Below are 22,395 nucleotides of genomic sequence, written 5' to 3'. Positions count from 1 at the left end.
GCTTCAAGCAAGGAGCAAGTTAAAACTATTCAAACTAATTGTATCTTTGAATTATTATACTGTGTTTTTACTCGTCTTTTTACTTGCTATTCCCTTTTAATTTCTTGGCGTAGAAAAATGTTGCCATAGCAGCTAAATTTGCAACTGGCAGGATGTAAGTGAAAAATAGTGTGCAGAAGACCCAGGGTTCTCTTTGAAATTTTTACTCTTTCAATGGAAATTGGCATTTGTTGGAAAAATCCAGATATTTAGGGATTACTTCTTATGCTATACATAGTAGATCCACTTTGTAGGTATGGATCTTTTTCCTGACAGTTTTTGAGATAGCAAAGATTAATATTATTTTATTTTTCATTTTAAATACTTCCATAAGCAGCTTATTTAAGGAGGTACTAAGAGGTGTAATGGGCCCATACCCACTCCAAAGGACCTCTGAATGGTAGCATATTCCTATTGAACACCTACTATGGTATAATGGCAGTGGGTACCTTATTGTGTCATTGGTGGCAAGGTCACAGCATCTTCTGTTCATTGTGGACACTATCTATTTTCTATTGATTACCCATGGGGGGTGGGGTATGTCAAGTCCTTAAACAGCTATGAATAAGCAAATGAGATGCCCATAGAGTTTGATTACCAGGGGAAAAAGCCAGGGGAAAAAGTAGGAGGAAGTTTAGGAGACAAAATTTTGGGAAGCAAGTAAGCAGAACTATTGTCCTTGTTTATTAGTGGATTTGTTTGAGTGAAAAGAGGATCTTCGTGGGTGCATTTTCCTTACATATTGTTTAACTGATGGTCTAATGGTTCTTTTATCAGATAAAATGGAAACAACTGTCTATTTTTATTTAACTCCTTTCTTTCCCAGATTTTAAATGTTCTTTTTCAGGATGTTTTCTTTTCTTCTTATTAGTCCTTTATAATTTCTAATCTGTTGAAAATCAGTAGTTTTAACTGGTAGTTTTAGTTTTGTTTGGAAGATACTGCATGCCTTCTTTGCATTGCATTATTCTTATTATTATAGGCTAATGGTAAAAGCTGAGTTATAAATTCTGCAAATTAATATACCTTTGGAAACAAATTTGGAGGAATATTAGGAATGGGTTTATATCAGCCTTGTTCAGAGTTGCTTGATTTGGTCTGAAAAAAATCATGTTGACCACTAGATATCAATGAAGAGATACAGAAAATAATCTTCGCACTATCCAGTGGTTGCCTAAAATTTTTGTAGATCTGATAACCCATCAGTGACCGAGCAATGGTAGAAGTTGTATTTTCATCACACCTGGAAAGTATTAGTGAAGGTTAATTATGTCAACTGTTTTCTCTCTGTTTCTTTCAACTGCTTAGCCAACAAGTTAATATCCTCCCACGATGGCAGAAGCTCACCAGGCTGTGGCATTTCAGTTCACCGTCTCTCCAGAGGGTATTGACCTTCAGTTGAGCCATGCAGCTATCAAGGAGATTTACCTTTCAGGCCTGCGTGCCTGGAAAAAGAAATTCAACCAACTACGGGTAATGAAGGGGGCAGTCATAATTTATTAAAAATACAACATCAAATGCTACTTGAAAAACTGGCTGTGAAATATTAATTGGGGACTCTTGGAAGGGAAAAAAGTTCTGTGTACAGGTAGTCCTTGACTTACAAGTTCATTTAGTGACCATTCAAAGTTACAACAGCACTGAAAAAGTGATTTATGGCCATTTTTCACAGTTACAACTGTTGTAGCATCTGCTTGACCAGGTGATCAAAATTCACTCGGCAATTGACTCACATTTTTGACAATTGCAGTGTCCTGGGGTCATGTGAACACCTTTTGCAACCTCCCGACAAGCAAAGTTAATGAGGAAGCCAGATTCATTTAAGAACTGTGTTACTAACTTACCAACTGCAGTGATTCATTTAACAAATGTGATCATTTAATTTAATTAATTTTAATTTAATTAATTAAATTTATATGCTGCCCCTCTCCGAAGACTCAGGCAAGAAAGATCATGATCTTTCTTGCCAGATTTCAACAAATATCTCACTTAGCAACAGGAACTTTGGGCTGAATTATAGTCGTAAGTTGAGGGCTACCTGTATTAAGGGTATGTTGTCAAAATGAAAGTTGGGTCTTGTGGATTCTTGCCGATACCAAAGTTGTCATCTCTAATATTTTAATAAAGGATTGGAGTTCAGTCAAGAATATACTAGAGGACAAAGAAAGAGTTCTTAAAAATGCAAAAGGGAGCTCTCACTGTCAGTTCTTAAGTAACCAAACAGCTTTGATTGCTTGGTCCTTCATTAGAGAATCTGAATTCATTACACAATTATTAACTGCTATACTGTGCAGTTAATCATGTTGTTTTATGTAGAAGATTGAGTAAAATTGCCTCACATTTGGTAGCAGAGAGAGATAGCTGCCAAATGACAAGTGGAAGTACAGCCACTTGGTGGAATGGGTGATTGGTGTTAGAGAGGATTGGAGTATTGTCTGTAGAATGCAGCTCCCTGTTTGGTTGATGGGTTAGGGTTGGGGAATGGCTAAGGGCTTGGCAGAAGGGATAAAGATCAAGAGAATGACAAAGGGAAACTGGTGGGAGGCAGAGACAAACCATTCCTAGAGAATGGGGTTTGGGTACTGAACATCAATTCCCACTTGTGGTGGCATGGATTTCAGGATGAGAGCAAAATTACAGGATCTGCAGAGGCCCTAATCTCTGTTATTGCTGAATGCCAGGTCTATCTATGATAATTTTTCCTTCAATTTCACAGAGACTTACATTTCCAAATAGCCCAAAGAACATGCATAATGTTGTTCCTAGGATTTATTTGGCTGCAGGCATACAAGTAGTCCTGAATTTATGACCACAATTGAGACTAGAACTTCTGCCATTAAGCAAATCAGTCATTAAGTGAGTTGTGTTAAATTTTATGACCTATTTTGCTGTGGCTGTTAAGTGACTCAAACAGTCATTAAGGAATCCAACATTCCCCATTGACTTTACTTGTTGGAAGCCAGCCAGAAAGGTCACAAATTGTGATCGTGTAATCTCAGGACATATTATAAATACATGCTGGTTGCCCAGTGCCTAAATTTTGATCACATGACCACAGGGATTCTGGAAAGGTTGCAACTTCTAATGGTCAGTAAACAAATGGTTGTAAATTGAGGACTACCTTGTATTGTATTTGCTTCAGTTCACATAGCAAAGCTATTAATGCATGATGTGACAGGAGTTTTATTTTTCAGATGGCTTGTTCCAGAGCCTGATGCTGATTAGGGCTGAGAGGAAGGGATGGGGCTCACTAAAAGAAAGCAATTGGCTTTCTTGCCTAAGGGAAAACTAGAGCCTGGGTTTCCTACTGCTAGTGCAACACCATAACAGACTGGCTCTCAACAAAGATCATTAATATTCAAGTAAAAATTCTTATCCTTGAAAAAAAAATACAAGTGCTAGTAGATTGGCTTTTAACACTGGAATTATTTAAATGTGAAATATATTGAAATAATGTAAATTATGTGAATAATTAATTTCTAGAAGTTTTTGCTGCTTCTGCAAAAAATATAAGGACAGTTTTGCCTAGGAGAAAAGGAAGTCAGAGGATAATTTACTAATGTAGGCAAAAGTTCAACCTGTGAGTCAGAGTTCCAAGAAAAGGATTTTATTCCTTCAGAAACAGGTTAGAGTGCCAACGAAGCAGAAAATCAAAACTCTCAAGTTCTTTGTTTTCCTACCTCTCACCTCCATTTCCTTATATTGCCTCCAAACAGAATGGTTTTGTGACAGGTGTGTATCCCGCCAGCCCCTCCAGTTGGTTTTTCATGGTTACAGCCATCCTAGTAACCCAGTTCTCTCGTCTTGACCCCTCCATGGGCATGATTGACAAAATAAAGGAACACCTGCCAGTCAGGTAATTAGGGGAGAAAAGGAGACAAGTCTTCATGATGAACTAGTAACTGTTAATTTTGTCAGAGTGGAAGAAGCTAAGATCCGGTCAGACCTAATGGTTGAGTTCAGATAGCATCCTTAACCTAGCCAGGTACTAACTGTCATAGTGCCTTAATTTTGGCTCTAGCAGCACACAGTTTCTGTAACTGGGTAAAGAGTTAGCATTGTGGGGTATACAGAAATCCAACCTGTTTCCTGATTCCTATCTGCATTAATGCTTTATTATCCTGCATTATGAGGATAACATTGTGTTTCATCACTCCAGTTATCTTTTCCCTATTAGCAAAGCAGACAACATTGTGCATTAGGTAAACAAAAGAATAAAAAGTCACTCTCAGCCTACCAAAATGTCCATCCTGGCATAGAAAGCTCTTATGTTGAATGAGACCAATAGCCTAATATTTTCTGTACAGAGACATGCTTATTAAATTAAAACTTTTTCAGAGATTGTACATTTAATTGAAATGTAAATCAAACAGCTGAATTACAACAACATACTAAAGCTATAAAGAAGTTGAAAATAATAATTGTACAAAGGCAGCCACTTGATTTTTAACTACCTTGGTTAAATGTATTGTGTGAACACAACCACTGACCATTTGCATTTCTCCATAGTTTGGGCAGAGGTATTTCAGAAATCTGAAGGGAAATGACTAACTCTGGGATATTTTGGATGTAACAAAATGTGAGCTAAGCATCAGATCATTCATTTCCCTCCCCTTCCCCCCAATCCTTAACAGTCCTTAAGTTAACTTGTAATCTACAAATACAGGTTAGTTTTCTTGAAATATTGATTTTGTCTTTCTGCCATCCTCCTCTTTTTCTCCAGCAATTATCTGTCAGATCAGGGCCTGAATGTCCTCAGTGTCCTGGCTTTTTCCACAGCACTGTGGCTGGCTCTCATTATGACCATGCGTAGCATTCTTAAGATGCTGCTATGCTACCATGGATGGATGTATGAGGAGCATGGTCGGATATCCAACACCACAAAGATCTGGTTGGTATGTACTTACAGGACAAGTGTACTCTTAGAATGCAAGTTGGACACGGGGCCAATTGTTGGTGGACTCAGCATACCCAATTGTCCTGTACCCAATTTCAGCTACTGTAACCCTGGGTGGAGCTAAAGCAGGCTTATAGCACTGAGCAATTCGATTTTTCTAGCTAAAAATCTGGGAGCTTTCAACACATCTGCAGAGCACCATATCAGCAAGGCTATCAGAAGAGAAACTATAAATGTTGAATGCATTTATTGCAAGTATATCTTCCCTCTCCTCTATAGCACAGGTACCATATTTATTCATTTAATTAAACAGTTATGAGGGCAAAGATTTCAGACTGGCTTTAAAAGTTGAGCACATATTGAATTTTAAAAGGCAAAACCTTTTTCAAGTCAAGCTTGAGTCCAGGTAACATTGTGTGTATATATATTCATGCAGTTTTATTGGCAAACTCACATGGTGCCACTAATTTTTTTCTGGGATGCTTTTTTAGATCTTCCCAGTCTAACTTGCAACCTTGCTATTCCCTGAAAGTTTCTCATCCAAATACTAACCTTAGCTTTTGAGCTCAGACACATTTAATCAGATGTTGCTACCAAATGCCTGAAGAAAATAAACATTGCAATTAACGAAAACTAAAAAAACACTATTCCAGAATACTCCTCCAGGATGTCAGGGAAATACTTCTGCAATATTATTTTTATAAATAGGATAAAAGAGAAAGAAGGAGGGACTCAGAGTCACCTAATGGGTAGGTTCTCCCTAACTTTCTCAGTACCATACCATCTAAACAGTACACAACTCACCTACAGAGAGATACGTCCCTGAGCTACTTACAACAGCTATGTTCAGGATCAAAGAGCAGATGAACAGGTTTAGATAAAAGGTTAATGATGGTTTATGGTGAAAAACACCATGGAACAGCTTTTCCCAATCCAGTGTCTTTTAGATATGTTGTTGTATCGTAATTCTCATGGTCTGGCTGTATGGGATGATAAGATTTCCATTCAGGACATCTGGGAGGTACACATTTGGAGAAGACTGCTGGAGAAAAATGAGATGAAATATTGCGCCATATCAGTTGAGAAGGAGCCAAATTGAGGAGCACAGATATATATTAAGACAGAGCAGCAGGTGTGTCTGTAATTCCCACAAAGGCATTTAGAAGAAGGAGTGATTATGCCTAAACAGATCAGATTAGGTTTTGGAGAAGATGTGAAAACATAAATATCCTTGGGGCTTAGTTCTCATGTGATTGAGTATTTCTGCAAACTAACATAAAACCAGCTTACAGAAATGTAGTAAACTATGTCAGAAAAGAAAAAAGTTATATCCAGAGTACAATGGTCTCACTACACCCAGCCAGCATCGTTTCTCCTGGGGGTGGTGGGGAATCACAGACCTACCATCCGAGTCCAGAAAAAGGTGCAGTTTCATTAAGGAGGTGAAAGCCATATTCCTGCTGAGGAACCTTTTCCACTTTGGATCCAAAAAACTGCACAACCCTTGTTATAACCTTTAGACTAAACTTCTGTGCTGTCAGTAATGAACCTCGGTGGCTGCAGTTTGTAGTAACCCAGTGTCAGGGCAACCTTAGTTATTTGCATTGTAATAAAAAAGACAAGATGACTTTCCACTTTCCCTTTTTCTTCATATTAAAAATAATTGGACTGGCAGTTGAATCTTGCTTCGGCATAATTTATTGAAGGGTGTAAGAGGATATAGGACAGGCTACTAGATAGCTTTGCCCTGCAATAGTTTTACTAATATTTGCTACCTGAAGCAAATATCTCACTCTGTCTTATAGCAGGATTCACCATGTTCTATTCCAATATAAAACAGGCCACTTTACTGTGAATTCGGCCAAAGAAAAATGCTGGAGGGAAAAAATGAACATGTTGAAATGTGGGGTCTTGCTCACTTCTCCCTTTATTCCCTTGCCTCATAGGCTTTGGTGAAAATCTTCTCTGGTCGTAAACCCATGTTGTATAGCTATCAGGCCTCACTGCCTCGCTTGCCTGTTCCAGCTATTACGGATACAATGCGGAGGGTGAGTCTGTAGCTTTTGTCCATATTCTTCTTACTTACAAGTGGGAAGTCAAAGATTCTAATATTTCTTGGACATTTGGGTCTGAAGGTGAAGGAATGCATCTTTGAAGTAGTAGTGTTCACAGGAGGAGTCAAAACAGAAAAGATAGAGGCCTACATTTGCCATCTCCATCCCTTGTATTCCAGCCATAGATTGTGATGTTATAGTTAGGATAATTTTAATACCAACCTGCATTGGCTGCTGCGTTGAAAAACTGCTATTTGGTAGAAATAACTATTTGTGCAAACTAACTACGATAGATTTTCCTTTGAACTAAAGCAGGGAAGGAAAAAGATCACAGATTCTGCCCATCCCTGGCTGCTGATCCTAATGATCACTAATACAGGTAGTCCTGGAATTCCAGTTTTCAGCAAAACTGCATCCATAGCAATCACTGATTTACTTACTAATTGCAGCATTTTTAATGACCATTGCAAAAAAATATATCATAAAATGGACTCAGTCATGTGACTGACCAGTTTTACGACCATTGCAACATATGACAGTAATGTACAGGCTCCATTATGGTCATATATCAAGAACCATCTGTAACTCCAGTTCCTCTCCCCAGAAGTGCTAGAAACTATTGCCCATTGCAACAGGACCCAAACAAAGAATATTCCATGTTGACTGATTCCACCTCCCAACACTGGTCTTTGGATCTTTATGAAAAGGGAGGAAAATCAAAAGCTTTGCATCACAGTAGGCATCTCATTACTTTAGCATGGCTGACATTTCTGGTACTAATTTTTGGTCCTGACATTTGGCATACCCTCTTAACTCTTCTTTTTGTAATTATTTCATTGCCTAGCTCTTACTTTTACTTTACTTTTTACTTTTATTTGATTTATATACCTCCCTACTCCCGAAGGACTCAGGGCGGTGAACAGCCAACAATAAAATCCATACATACAAAATTTAAAAAGCAGAATTAAAATCAAATTAAATAGTTTTGGCCCAGACAAATTAAAACCCCAATCAATTTAAAACCAATTTTAAAATTTGAATATATAAAATACTAAAAAATATTAAAAATTAAAAATTCTTTTATAAAAGAGGGAGAAAATTAGGCCAGGCCCGCCTGGTGAAATAAAAAGGTCTTTAGAGCACGGCGGAAGGTGCGCAGATCCGGGATCCTCCGTATCTCCGGGGGGAGCTCGTTCCAGATAGTAGGTGCCCCCACAGAGAAGGCTCTGCCCCTGGGGGCCGCCAGTCAGCATTGTTTGGCCGACGGCACCCGGAGGAACCCCTCTCTATGGGAGTGTACCGGCCAGTGGGAGGCTATTGGTGGTAATAGGCGGTCCCGCAAGTACCCAGGTCCTGAGCCATGGAGCGCTTTAAAAGTGGTAACCAAAACCTTGAAGCGCACCCGGAAGACCACCGGGAGCCAGTGCAGCTCACGCAAGAGGGGTGTTACATGGGAACACCGTCGCTCCCATTACCACCCGCGCGGCCACACTCTGCGCCAGTTGGAGCCTCCGGGTGCTCCTCAAGGGAAGCCCCATGTAGAGAGCGTTACAATAGTCCAGGCGGGAGGTGACGAGGGCATGAGTGACCGTGCGTAAGGAGTCCCGATCCAGAAAGGGACGCAACTGGCGAATCAGGCGAACCTGATGAAAAATCCTCCCGGTCACGGCCGTCAAGTGTTCTTCTAAAGACAGCCGTGAATCCAGGAGGATGCCCAAGTTGCGCGCCCTCTCCGTGGGGGCCAATGATTCGCCCCCAATAGTCAGTGATGGCACCAACTGACTATATCGGGACGTCGGAAACCACAGCCACTTGGTCTTGGATGGGTTGAGGCTGAGCCTATTCCTCCCCATCCAGATCCGCACGGCCTCCAGGCACTGGGACATCACTTCAAGGGCATCGTTGGGGTGGTCTGGGGTGGAGATGTACAGCTGGGTGTCATCAGCGTACTGATGGTACTTCACCCCAAAACCACGGATGATCTTGCCCAGCGACTTCACATAAATTTTGAACAGGAGGGGCGAGAGGACCGACCCTTGTGGCACCCCGCATATGAGGGGCCTCGGGGTCGACCTCTGCCCCCCTGTCAACACGGACTGCGACCGGTCAGAGAGAAAGGAGGAGAACCACTGCAACACAGTGCCTCCCACCCCTAACTCTTCCAACCGGTGCAGCATGATACCATGGTCGATGGTATCAAAAGCCGCTGAGAGATCTAACAGGACCAGGACAGAGGAGCACCCCCTGTCCCAAGCCCTCCAGAGATCATCTACCAACGCGACCAATGTTATTTCTGTGCTGTACCCGGGCCTGATTATAGGTTCCTAATATGGGACTTTTTGCTGATTATAGGAAAGAAAAGTTCTGACTAGAGACAAAGAAAGAGATGTAAAAAGGGGCCTAATCTGAGAATCAGGTTTTTCCATTGCTTGTTTGCAATGGAAGTGATTCACTTACACTCACTAAGATAGCACATTTGAGTTATTCAAATTGGACAGCATTTATGCATAGTTGCAACAGTAAACTTCTGTAGATAGATTTCATAGATTAACAAAAAGTTTAACATAGAATTCTTCTTTCTATGAGATGAGGTAATTTATAGTCTAACATTGTCAAATGCAACAGTGGTCTTAAACTGTCTTAGGAAGAGAAAGCATTTTCTATTATCTGTTGACGTGGAAGGATTAACCATGTCATAATCATAAGGGATAAAAATTAGTATCTGAAGCCCTAAAATTTGCAAGAAGATAAAACGATAATCTTTAAAAAAAAAAGAAATACTGTCAGTAACTCCAAAAACAGCTCAAGAAGGAGTGACAGAAAACTGCTTGTAGGGTAAAAATGGGCAAAGGGAAGAAAGAATGTCAAACATTAAATAAATAAATAAGGGAAGGAAGAATGAAGGAGAACATAAGAAATGGAATATCCTTGGGAAAGGCAAAGCTGGAATCTTTAAAAAATGTATTTTGGATCTGTTGTTGCATAACAGCTGTGGTGGTGGAGTGGTTAGAATGCAGTACTGCAGGCTACTTCCTCTGACTGCAGACTGCCAGCACTTTGGCAGTTCAAGTCTCACCAGCTCAAAGTTGCCTTCCAGCCTTCTGAGGTTGGTAAAATGAGGACCCAGATTCTGGGGACAATATGCTGATTCTGCTTAGAGTAAACTGCTTAGAGAGGGCTGTAAAGCACTGTGAAACGGTATATAAGTCTATTGCTATTGCTATTGCTATTGCTATCTATAGTAATTAAATGAGAATTTTACATGCAGGGCATCATGAGGCTACCATGGGATTTCAACAAAAACATATAATACCAGGGTGACCTCAAATGGTGTTGAGCTGGGAAGGATGCCTTGAATATTTCATGTTCTGACAGACTGTTGATTGATAGCTTTTTCTAGCTGAGCTCTCCAAATTTTGAGGACTACAAGATCATAGCATCTCCAAGATATGATGGCCAAGCATTACAGCTGTTTTATGTTGCTGCTTTTAATTCCCCCATCCCTCCATGCTATTCTTCTCCAGTACAAAAAGTATTTACAGATGTGAAAAAAATTCATTTATGATTCATCCTTTCACATTAGGAAACAGATGGTTTTTTCTTCTTTCATTATCTTAGAAACTGCTTGATTTCCATCTCTATGGCTGAAACTGCCAGAAATTGAGACAATCACTAAATTAAAAAAAAGAAAAAACTACCGAAGTCTGAACTGATATCCCTATCTTTCTGAGGCTCCTGAACTTCTTTTTCATGCATCTACAAAGATGCATACTCCCACGTCTACAAGGCCTCTGGTTTCAAGTATTCTTGTAGGAGAATGAATGGGAACAAATGTCATCTCTTGAGTTTGGAATGAGGAAGGCTTTTGGGTAAAAGAACGAATTCTGCACTTGCCAAGATCTAATTCCACATTGTTCTTTCTCCCTTAGTATCTGGAATCCGTACGACCTCTGATGACTGATGAAGAATTCTTTCGAATGACAGGTCTTGTCCGTGACTTTGAACGGACCCTTGGACCACATCTGCAGTGGTATCTCACACTGAAATCTTGGTGGGCACCCAACTATGTGAGTAGGCCTTTAAAGGGGGAGGAGCTCTTTGGGAAGAACAGTGTAGTACACTGAGAATATGCATGTGACACTGCCTTTTTAATTTCTTCTTTTCTACTTTTCTTCCATATCTTGTCAGGTAAGTGATTGGTGGGAAGAGTATGTGTATCTCCGTGGGAGGAGCCCCCTGATGGTAAATAGCAACTATTATGCCATGGTGAGTTACCAAGCTAGAGAAGAATACCAGCACTTGAACAGGACGTTTTTTCTTCCAGCATTTCTGACCAAACCTTCTCCCCATGTTTTCATTTCTTCTGCACTCATTTTTCAGGATTTCCTTTATGTCACACCTACTCCAGTCCAATCTGCTCGTGCTGGGAATCTTGTTTATGCCATGCTGCTATACCGACGCAAACTCCTCCGGGAAGAAATCAAACCAGTGAGTGAAATCAAAATACAGGGCGAATAGGAAATATGCCTATTAGAGAATGAAACTTCCTCTGTCTGGATTAGTTAGTGGGAGTCAGACTGAAAACAAGAAGATTTATACAGGTAATCTTGAACTTACAACCACTAGAACATCTGTTCCTAAGCAAGAAGGCTGTTAAATGAGTCACACCCAATTTTACAACCTCCTTTTACTGTGGTTTTAAACAAACCATCGTGGTTGTTAAGTGATTGTTATCATCCAATTGTTAAGCAAATTCAGTTTTCCCCACGGCCTGTGCTAGTTGGAAGCCAGCTGAGAAGGTCACAAAGAGCGATCATATGAACCCAGGGTGCCAAAATCATTGTTAAATACATGTCTGTTGCCAAGCACTTGAATTTGGATCATATCACCATGGGGACGCTGCAGTGGTCATAAGTGTGTGAAACCAGTCATAAGCATGAGAACCAGACTATTTTTAGCACTGGCATAACTTTGAATGGTTGCGGATGGTCATAAGTCAAAAATTTACATGTACTTGCTTTCCTCCTGCAGAGAGGAAAAAGGAGTAAAAAGCATGGCAACTTCTTCATTTATTCCAAGCTTGTCCATTTCATTTCATAAAGCAGCCTTCTCCAACCCCATCTGGGACTCTCCAGATGAATTGAACTACAACCCCACCAAAATCACAATACTTGATAGGTTTTGGAAATTATAGTCTCAGACACATGCTAGGTTAAAAAAGGCTACTTTTTCTGAAAGGGATTTTCAATTTTATCTTTTAAAAATACAGGCATGTTTCTTGTACCATTTGATAGTTTTGTCCTTATGGTCAGTTTAGTTTGCTGCTGTGCTTTCAAAAATGGAAGAACTTATACACTAATGTTAATGGTAAACTAAACCATATCATTTGTGTAGCACACATCACTGAAAAGTTTTAGTTTGTCTAGGCTAGACAAAGGAGAAGTGGAGATGTAGAAAGAGGCAGAACTGTGGTGCAAGCATAGTCTACAAAATCACAACATATCCCACATTTTCTTCCATGACTCATATTAAGGAACTTCTGGGGTATGTTGGTGCCCTGGAAAACGAATAGCCATATTTGCATATTATAATAATCTGATTTGCCTATGAGACTATGTTAAAACTAAACATACACTATGATTTAGTTTCACATGCTAATCAGGCCAATTATTTGCAAAGGATCTCAATGAAATTCACAGATGAACATCAATTTTACTCCTAGCCTTGCTGATCCAAGGGCTAAAATGATAATATATTCTTATGCTACTTATGTTTTTCTTTAGTGTCAAGACAATTTTATGATGTTCCAGTTCTGATGAGGATGGTTGTTCTTTTTCTAGATGTAAACTGTTTAGCTGTTCCTCCAGAGCAAGCAATATATATGAATTTCTCCTACTGTGGGGGCAGGAGCTACTCTGGACTGATATTTCTACAGTTCATTGGAAGTAAAAACAAAACAAAGTACGGGAAACCACAATCAGGAGATCAAATTCTGTATTCACTGCAACACAACTGTTTTGAGTTTGTCTTAAGCGCAACTTAGGGTTCAAATACAGAACTGGTTCTTTGAAAGTATGCGCCAAAGAAAAGATCAGAAAAGAGGCTTAAAGCAAAGCTAAAGGGGAGTGAAAGTGGGCCTACCCCAATAACTGAGGGCCGAGTATTATACCAGCTTAAATGCACAGGTAGCTTTGCTTTGCTTATTAAATGCAAGATAGCACTGCCAGCTACATTGTAAAGTCCAAGTCATGCTTCTTTTTCTCAGTGATCTTTCTACAAGTTTGATCATTGGGCATTTTGCTTGTTACATTTATTTATCCCTTGATTATAAATGTTTTAGGATCACAGAGTATATTAAAGATAACAACAATAAATCTCTTCCCTGTTTGGTTTTCTTTTCCCCATCTAATCTTGGGGTTCCTTGTCACCTGATATCAGAGCATGGTTCCTAATTCCTTCATCCCCCTCTGTTCGGCCCAGTGGCAGCGCCTCTTCAACACCACCAGGTTGCCTGGGGAGGGGCAGGGTAAGTGAACCGGAAGACCCTGAGAATCAATCTCCTTCTCACATCTGGCTATGAGAGACTTGTGCAAGATGAATCTCCTCTATGGGGTCTTTGCTGGGTTTTCTGGTCCATATCTTCAGTGTTGCATTCTATGATTTCAGGACTTACCCATAATTCTCTAAATCCTTCTGTCTTAACCATCCTTTGACAACTTGGTGCCTTCTGTGAGTGTTGTGTCAACAACTTTCATCATCTCCAGCAGTACAGTGTTATTTGGCTAGGAATGATGGTAGCTATTGCGGTCTACTTCATATTGAGTGGTAGAAGTCATTCTAAGGTACCAAGTTGGCAATCAGTTGCTGCCTTTAAAAAAAATCTGGTATCCCTTCTTGCTCTTGTCAACATGGATAACTCACACATATTCATGAAGTCAGAACTGGAGTCATTTTTGGAGCTTGGCCTATCCATTGGGTTCTTTTCTTGGCAGGACTATTCAAGTTGCTAGGAGAAGTAAAATTCTCCTTGGGTTCTTTTTTACTTCTTTCAAAGCTTCATGGCAGGCAAATCTTCTTGATTATTCCTTCGGTCTCTCTCTCTCTCTCTCTTTCTTTTCTTGCTTCCCTCTGCTTCTCAGATGCTGATTCAAGGTTGCCTGCCAACGTGCTCAGCTCAGTATGAACGCATATTTAATACAACTCGTGTGCCTGGTCTGGAGGGAGGTAGGACGCTTCTGCATACCTTGTCCTCCTTTTCCAACAAATACCTGCACACTGTCATGTGGATTGTAGGGATGAGTTGACTTTTTTTCCCCTACATGCCTTGTCCTGCAGCCATGTTTTATTTTAAAGCAGGGTGGGGAACTTATGCTTTTCCAGATGTAAAGAATGGGACTTAAAAGGTGAAGGATGGGTCCAAACCTCTCAAAGATCTTTTTGATAAGACTTTTAGAGAACCAATCCTAGTTAGCTTAGTTGAGGATGGTTCTTAATAGCGTCTTTTTGGTTCAAAACTTGGACACCTGAACCAGGTTTTACTGTTTCCTTAAATTAGGAGTGGGCAATTATGTTAGTACTTGGAAGCGCCCCTTAATTGATAAGAAAAAGGCTGCAGTAGGCAGAACACAATGATGCAAAGTAAAAGAGCTTTATAAAGCAAAGTCACCGAGTATTTTCCTTTATTTTTTTCCTTCTGGATTTTCATTATTTATTTGTGGGCTTCTAAGATTTTTAAACTAAGTCTACTTAGTTTAAGTACTTATATTCAACTATTGTTAGATTTGTGTATTGTTTAAATCTGACTGTTGCATCAATAGTGAAGTGATCAGAATCTTCTGACTAGGGTAGTGTAGATGCCTGAGCAAGTTCATTTGCGTATATGGCAAAGTTTGGCAATGTCCAATATGGGTGGTGGTGGGGGGGGGGAATTACCACCAGTTTCCAGCAACTATGGTTGTAAAGAGGCTCCAAGAATTGCAAAAAAAAAAAAAACCCTCTCCCTCAACAATATTAAAAGGTTGCGCGCAGGACTTGTACACAAGGCTGCAAAAAGAAAAATGGGCATTTGTTTCAGCTCATGTTCATTGTGTGCGGCCTTCTTTTATTAATCTTTGACTACTGCAGCTTTCCTTAGTTGGTACACTTTAGAGGTAGAAGAATTTCCACCCACATTTTGCTGGCTGGGAATTTTGGATATTCCAACCCAAGGTTTTACTTTGTGAAAATTTAACACCAGAGAAAGTGCAAGAGTTTGCTGCAATTGCTTGAATATAAAGTGCTTGAGACCTGTTATTATTTTTATTAAAATCAGAACTATTGTTCTGGGATGAGAGATAAATTTGAATTATGGTACAGGACATAACCTTTCACGGAGTTATGGTTCCCCTTTTTCCTTGGGGAGCCCCTGTGGGAGGAGGCAGGTGGCTAGGCTGCCTATACATTGAGTGAGATCCAGTGGAGTTTTTATTTTGTTTATGTCCTTGCTACCCAGATAAGATCCAACATCTACAAGACAGTGATCACATTGCAGTATACCATGCAGGACGCTTATTTCGGGTATCGTTGTATTACAAGGGGAAGCTGCTGGAGCCCTGTGAATTTCAGGCACAGTTTGAAGCTATCCTTTGTGACCCTACACCCCCTCTGCCTGGGGAAGAGAAATTGCCTTCAATGACCGCAGGTGAAAGGTGAGAGGCTGACCTGTCCTTGATCCAGCCTTTCAGTAAGTTGGACCTATGGCAGCTGACAGATGGGCTGATTCATGCTATGCTCCTTTTCATTCAATGGGCTTGAAGAGAATAAGTTTAGATAGAAATTCAAGTGTGTCCTGGGAGGTTGGAGTTGTTGTGTGATGTGGCCTTCAAGGCCTCTACATCCCATTAGTCATCCTGCCTCTCCACTCTGCAGTTAACTATCCTGCTCTACCCTTATGCCATGCTGCCTGACACTGCCTTGTTTCCCTGTCCTTGTCATGCCCTGCTATGCTCTGCCACTTCTTTATCCTATTCTTTACTTTTGCTCCCCACTATGTGGATACAGTTATATATTTGAGTGTACTTTTAATGTCTTTATTTCTTATTTAAGGAGTACTTTGCTCCCCTGGTTTGCACTCTCCATCTCAGATGGCCCTGCCCACTTCAAGAGGGCAACTCCCATGCCTCTCAGAAGCCTCTGGGGCCCTCCATTCACTGGGAGATGGTGATACACCCTAGTTTAAGACAAGATCATCCTTTTTTCATGTTTCTCTCCTTCTGAATAAAATACTAAAGGACAGTCACTGAGAGCCCTTGTTGTGGTCCTCATTGTGGTTTTATGCAACCCACAGAACTAAGGTGGTTCATGCACATCCATAGTTGATTTGGTAGAGCATGAGAAAGGGAATGGCAAAGAGATGGTAGAAAAGAATGAATGAAGCTCTGCTCACTTTGGAATCTCTACTATCTCCACCTATCTTTCCTCATTCCGGAGGAAAAACAAAATTGGACTTGGAAAGAATCCATTGTTCTTTTCTTTAGCCCTGCCATAAGAATTTATCTTAGGAGTTCAGATAGTCCTTTCTTTGCATCCTTTCACTGTTGCTGCTTATGAAGCCAAAAGAGATACAAGTCCATGCAGTGACTTCGAAAGGGGTAAAGGAAGGGGTATCCACTGGGTCCTTCTTTAATATGGAACAGGCTATGTTAGAATTAGGGAAATGATCACCCATTCTCACCAAAGTCAGTTGTTACTTCTTTGGATCATAGGGTATCCATAATAGCCACATCTCCTAACTCTGAATGGCTTAATGTTTTTTGTAGAGATGCCTGGGCTCGGGCCCGCCAGACCTACTTCGAGTCTGGGGTTAACAAGCAGTCCTTGAGCATCATTGAGAAAGCTGCTTTCTTTGTCATTCTTGACACCAGTGAACAAGGCTTGCGAGGGCCCAATCCAGGTCAGGCTTTGGATGTCTATGCAAAATCCTTGCTACATGGACACTGCTGTGACAGGTAGTTATATCCTCTCTGCAACCAACCTGCAAAGATTGTACACCAGAAGTCATAAGGGTCTTGGGCCACATATTCCTCATGTTTCTTGAACAGAGGAAATCGTACCAAAATATCACTTCCTTCATACTAAAAAAAAAAATCACTTTTCCCACGAGGCCTGGTTTTGTTTCCCAAATAATTTTCTGCTGGCTGTGATACTTTTTTCACAGAACCCTATTATGTTCCTTGTATGCCAGTAAACATTCCACCAATATCAGTGGTAGAATGAACATTTTGAAGTGCAAGAGAGTGGCGTCATGATATGCTCTGTTGCCAGGCCCCTGAAACAAATTGTTTTGTGCCCCCAAGATGAAGGCATGCATGTCCAGGTGTGTATCTTTGATTATAAGAAGAATAGGGAGCAGCCTATGGAAAGGAGGATGCCATTCTTTTCTCACAGGTGGTTTGACAAATCTTTCAACCTGATTGTTTACCGCAACGGGAAAGCCGGAATCAATGCAGAACACTCATGGGCAGATGCACCTATTATTGGACATCTTTGGGAGGTAAAGCTCCAGTTGGGTTCTCCAGCATAGGATTGGTCGGAGGGAGGGGTGAAATGGAGAACGCTTGGATTCTCCAGGATGCTAGGGAATGGGGTGCTAGCTCAGTACAAAGGATGCAGCAAGGGAATCAAAGCAGTTGAGTTTTCTCTTGGGTGCCCTTTTTTCACAGTACACACTTGCCACAGATTCATTCCAGCTGGGATATGATGATGAAGGGAACTGCAAAGGCAAGATGGACCCCAGCGTCCCTCCACCCCAAAAACTGGAGTGGGAAATAACATCAGAGGTAAGTTCAGGCTCTGGTGACGACAAAAGGTTTGACTCACACACACATGCACACACACAAAATGGTATGTCACCTGGATTGTGACAGAACAGTGTTTATTGATGGAAGTTGCCTCAATGAAGGTATTACAGGAAGAATTGTAGCTGAGGACCCTTTTTAATGTCTGGGAGTAGCCTCTAGTTTGCTGTCTTTCTTCAACAATGCTAATTGAAAATTTAAATTATTTAAAAGCCTTTCAGTTAAGTTGTACAATATGCTAAGCTTGATTAATTCTAACCCTTTGCATTTTTCTCGTTTAGCGTCTTGTGGGTAAACCTAGCTCATGAGTTAGTTCAATAACCATGTTAAGTAATTTAATAAAATCTTAATGTATTAAATATTTTTTCTTGATAAAATTTGATGGTTTGCTGCTGAATTTAATGGTGTGAAGTTTGGAGTCTTTAAGGATTGCAAAAACAACAACAACAAAAAAAAAAACCAGAGATAGAAAGAGATTTGAGATACACATGCTGCCTATGGATTGCCCACCTCTTTATTATTAATTTTTGATTTGATTTGATTTGATTTGAATTGAATTGGAACTGCTCCACTCTACAGTCGCTCTAGGCCCGCGACGGTGAACCTATGGCACACATATCGGAAGTGGCACACAGAGCCATCTCTCTGGGCACGCAAGCCATTGCCCATTGCTCTTCTGGGTTCTGGCATGCCGGCCAGCTGGTCTTCAAGCATGCGGGAGTGCCGGAAACTGGAAGATCATCTTCCTGGCACGTGCATGTGCACTGGGCAGCTGCTCTTCCGGTTTCCTGCACATGCATGTGCACCGGCCAGCTGGTCTTCATGCACACATGTGTGCCAGAAACCAGAAGACCAGGTGGTGGGTGTGCATGCATGTGCCGGAAACCAGAAGAGCAGCCACCTGGCATGTGCATGCACACCAGGCAGCTGCTCTTCCAGTTTCCAGCACATGCATGCATGTGCGCATGCACACATTCCAATTTGGCCACTTGGTGCAAAAAAGTTCGCCAACACTGCTCTAGGCATTTCACAATACATTAAGCACAATGTACAGGATATAAACACATTGCCCATTGCTAGTTAATTTAGTTACCCCTTCTGAACACGAAAGTTAATAGACTCTTTAGACTGGGGTGTCAAACTCGATTTCATTAAGGGCCACATACGGATTGTGTTTGACCTCGGCAGGTGGGATGGGTGGCCAGGGTGGGCATGGCCAGCTTGACATTACTTGTGTTGGGGGCACCTGTGGAGGCCCAAGCACTCTGCCAGCAAACAAGTTCCAATTTTGATTGCAACAGCCTCCTGCAACTCTCTGCCAGCAAAAACAGAGCTCGGGAGGGCCCACGCAAGTTCCATTTTTGCTGGCAGAGGCACGGCAGGCTGGTCCTTCACTGTTTCCAGGGCAGCCCCATGGGCCAGATCTAAGTACCCCATGGGCCAGATGTGGCCCACGGGCCTCGAGCTTGACAGCCCTGTTTTAGACAGAAATGAGCTATTGGGAAGGGAATTAGAAATAAGGGAAAGCTGATTTTCCCATGACATTTGCTCTATGCTTTGCTAATCATTTCTGTTTCTTATTCTTGACAGTGCCAAGAGGTGATATTGCAGTCCTTTATTTTGGCCCACGCTTTGGCCAGTGACGTTGATTTTCACGTCTTTACCTTTAAGGACTTTGGCAAAGGCCACATCAAGAAATGCCGCACTAGTCCGGATGCTTTCATCCAGCTTGCCCTTCAACTAGCACATTTTCGGGTAAGACACTTGATTAACCAGTTGGGTGAAGTGCAACTGGGTTAAGATCATAAATAAGTTGCTGATTTCAAAACATTATAATTAGGGAATTATTGGAGAAAATAATTGAAGAAAAAGTCTTTTTTTCTTATAGCAGAATAATTAGTAACTTTGATTGCATTTATACAAGAAATTAATTGGAACTATTCTGATTCAGGGTTGTTCAGGGTTCTTGTAGTCTGAAATTTGTTAATGGAATACCTTGGGTTCATGCTTCCAGAAGAACATTTCTCCTTCTCTGATCCAAAAGGCTATATTTTTGCACTTCCATGGCATCAACATTTTACTTTGCTTACTTTTCAGTAGAGAGCCCTTTCTTGTTAGTCTATATGTCCTCCTCTTGCTGTTCTAGGACATGAACAAGTTCTGTCTCACTTATGAAGCATCTATGACTCGTCTTTTTCGGGAAGGCCGAACAGAAACAGTTCGTTCCTGCACCATTGAATCTTGCAATTTTGTGAAGGCAGTGATAGATTCTACTCAAACTGTGAGTTCTGATGTCTAGTAAGAATGATTTTGGGGGAAGTCAGTGAGTTATAATGATTTATAACACTACATTACAAATGAGAGGGTCAGGTTTGATGCTGCTACAGATAATCCTCGATTTATGACCATTTGTTCAGTGATTGTTCGATTACAGCCAAAAGAACAAAGATGGAGTGGAGATGGGAGGCAGTCCCTCACATTACTGAGGCCTGACTTGGATCCTCTGATAACAACTGATAAAATCTACTTAATGATGGCAATGGAGATTTCATTATTATCTAATGGCAAGGGGGGTTGTGGAGAAAAAGAAGAAAATAATAAATGAGGGAAGAGGAAGAAAGATATCTTTAGGACTGCTCCATTGAGGACAGACCTAAAACCTGATATCTTTGAGGTCCTCTAAATTTAGCATACGTCTTTTCTTTGCTCCCTTGCTAAATATCTATTTCTATCATCACTTGCCCATTCCTTGATCTTTCCTGTGGGAAAAGGAAAGAGACTGAAGGTGGGAGTTCATGTTGATGTTGGAGAATCATGGCAATTGGACAATAAGTGAGCTACAGGAATAAATCAGATATGAACAAGACAAGAGAAACTGTAATTGATGTAATACTAGACTGAATACAGTAGACCCAATGAGAGGGGAATTATAAATATATGAGGAAACTATGGATGAAGTAAGATTTTCATCCACACTAACTGAGAAACGGCTAAAGCTTCAACATAGTGAAAACAAAGCTGTTCTCATAACTTAATATGGCCCAATTACACATTACATCCAGTCTCAAGATCTGAAAAAACAACTGTGTAACTAACACTTGAAGCTGGAATGCTTAATGGAAAAGTACCATCAGATAGTACAGATCATGGAGAATGATAGGGCTAAGATCCTTTGGAACTTCCAGAGTCAGATGGACAGGCAGGTATTGATCAATGGATCAAATGGTCTTTGTGTACTATCAATTGTGGTAGATGTAGCAGTGCAAGTGACAGCAACACTAGGAAGGAACATAAGAAGCTGAAGTATCAGGATGAGGAAATAGGGTGGATGTGGAAAATAAAACCAAAGTTGTGTTGGTAGTGGTAGAAGACCCAAGACTGAGGAAGATTCATACCACCCTTAGGGGAATGTTTATAAATATGGACATTCACGCACACACACACACATTTATAAATCCACAAAACATCAATTTTTCCATCCTGGTATCAGCAAAAAGTACATAAAAATGTCCCAAAGGTGCTTTTCAAAAGGCAACTGGACTTTCTTGGGTTTTTTCCCCCTTCAAAACATTTCACTTCTTAGCTTCTTAGATGAGAACTGAAATGTTTTCAAGGAAAAAACCCCAAAAAAGGTCCAGTTGTCTTTTGAAAAGCACCTTTGGGACAACCATGACTTGTGTGACATCCATAAAAAAATGTTCTGACAAAAAAAATGTCTTATTTTAACTTTGATCAAATAAACCAACTTGATATTCCTTCCTTTTAACAGTCTTAATCAAGTATTGCCACAGGATTTGATTCCTCTTCAATTCTTTTTTATCTCATTGTATAGATTTCGTCAAGGCTTTAACAAGTCTCTTTTGTGAATGCTGTTAAAATAATTTCCAGGTCATTTTCTTGATTCAACATTTTTATTTCCCTTTTTATTTTTAAAACTTCAGTCATTTTCTTTTATTGGTCCAGTTGAGTAAAATTTGGCAGATTTCATTTCTTCACTAACATATTTTAAACATAATCTAATCATAGAAATAGATATCATTGATGAAACTGTTGATATCATGGTTATAATTTCTGATTCAATCTTCAAAGAGTACCCTTAAGATTTCCAATGTTATAAAATTTTGTGTTGTTTTGTAAGTCCCAGTATTAACTGACATCAAATGCAGGATTTTTTTTTTTTGCTTAAAACCTATAGTTCCTTCTAGTTCCAGTTTCTAAAATCATTACTTATTTTTTTAATTGCAATATCCAGAACAGCTTATCTACCTATATTTTTCATAGCAAAAGCTTATTTCACTTTTTGCTGTTTATTTAAACATCAAACCTTATAATTAATTTCTCTTTTGTTCAAAGTTGAAGAGAAACTCACCCAATGAAGATTTTGCAATCTTGTCATTCTGAAAGTCTATAATACATTGCGATGGTTGGTAGGCAATTTCCATAAAGTGATTAGAAGTTTACCATATCTTCTCCGAAAGTCTCATTTATATTTTGAAAATTAAATACATTTTTTAAAAACAGTAACTATATAATAAAACATAATGCAGCATAGGTTTAAGAAATACTACTG

General features: G+C 40.2%; 1 protein-coding gene across 13 annotated transcripts in view; it reads left to right on the top strand.

Annotated features, from left to right (window-relative positions):
* CPT1C (carnitine palmitoyltransferase 1C) overlaps positions 1-22,395 on the top strand; it is a 40,503-nt gene that overhangs the window by 14,744 nt on the left and 3,364 nt on the right. For 4 of the 13 annotated variants that reach the window (XM_034415353.3, XM_087892011.1, XM_087892010.1 and 1 more), the window contains 14 exons: positions 1,348-1,512; positions 3,756-3,895; positions 4,763-4,934; positions 6,883-6,984; positions 10,920-11,057; positions 11,179-11,256; positions 11,371-11,478; positions 14,130-14,214; positions 15,482-15,677; positions 16,788-16,976; positions 17,416-17,521; positions 17,691-17,807; positions 19,416-19,580; positions 19,972-20,106. In XM_034415353.3, the coding sequence (XP_034271244.1) occupies positions 1,372-1,512; positions 3,756-3,895; positions 4,763-4,934; positions 6,883-6,984; positions 10,920-11,057; positions 11,179-11,256; positions 11,371-11,478; positions 14,130-14,214; positions 15,482-15,677; positions 16,788-16,976; positions 17,416-17,521; positions 17,691-17,807; positions 19,416-19,580; positions 19,972-20,106 (1,872 nt within the window). In that variant the 5' untranslated portion in view covers positions 1,348-1,371. Of the gene's footprint in view, positions 1-1,347; positions 1,513-3,755; positions 3,896-4,762; positions 4,935-6,882; positions 6,985-10,919; positions 11,058-11,178; positions 11,257-11,370; positions 11,479-13,428; positions 13,517-14,129; positions 14,215-15,481; positions 15,678-16,787; positions 16,977-17,415; positions 17,522-17,690; positions 17,808-19,415; positions 19,581-19,971; positions 20,107-22,395 lie in introns of all 13 variants that reach the window. The other 9 variants (XM_087892007.1, XM_034415349.3, XM_034415352.3 and 6 more) reach the window with 4 other exon arrangements.

This window comes from Pantherophis guttatus, chromosome 4, assembly GCF_059756535.1.
Source record: "Pantherophis guttatus breed Tessera chromosome 4, ASM5975653v1, whole genome shotgun sequence".
In the NCBI taxonomy this organism is placed as follows: domain Eukaryota; kingdom Metazoa; phylum Chordata; class Lepidosauria; order Squamata; family Colubridae; genus Pantherophis; species Pantherophis guttatus.
Note: the sequence above shows the minus strand (reverse complement) of the source record. Positions and strands in the feature narration are given on the sequence as shown.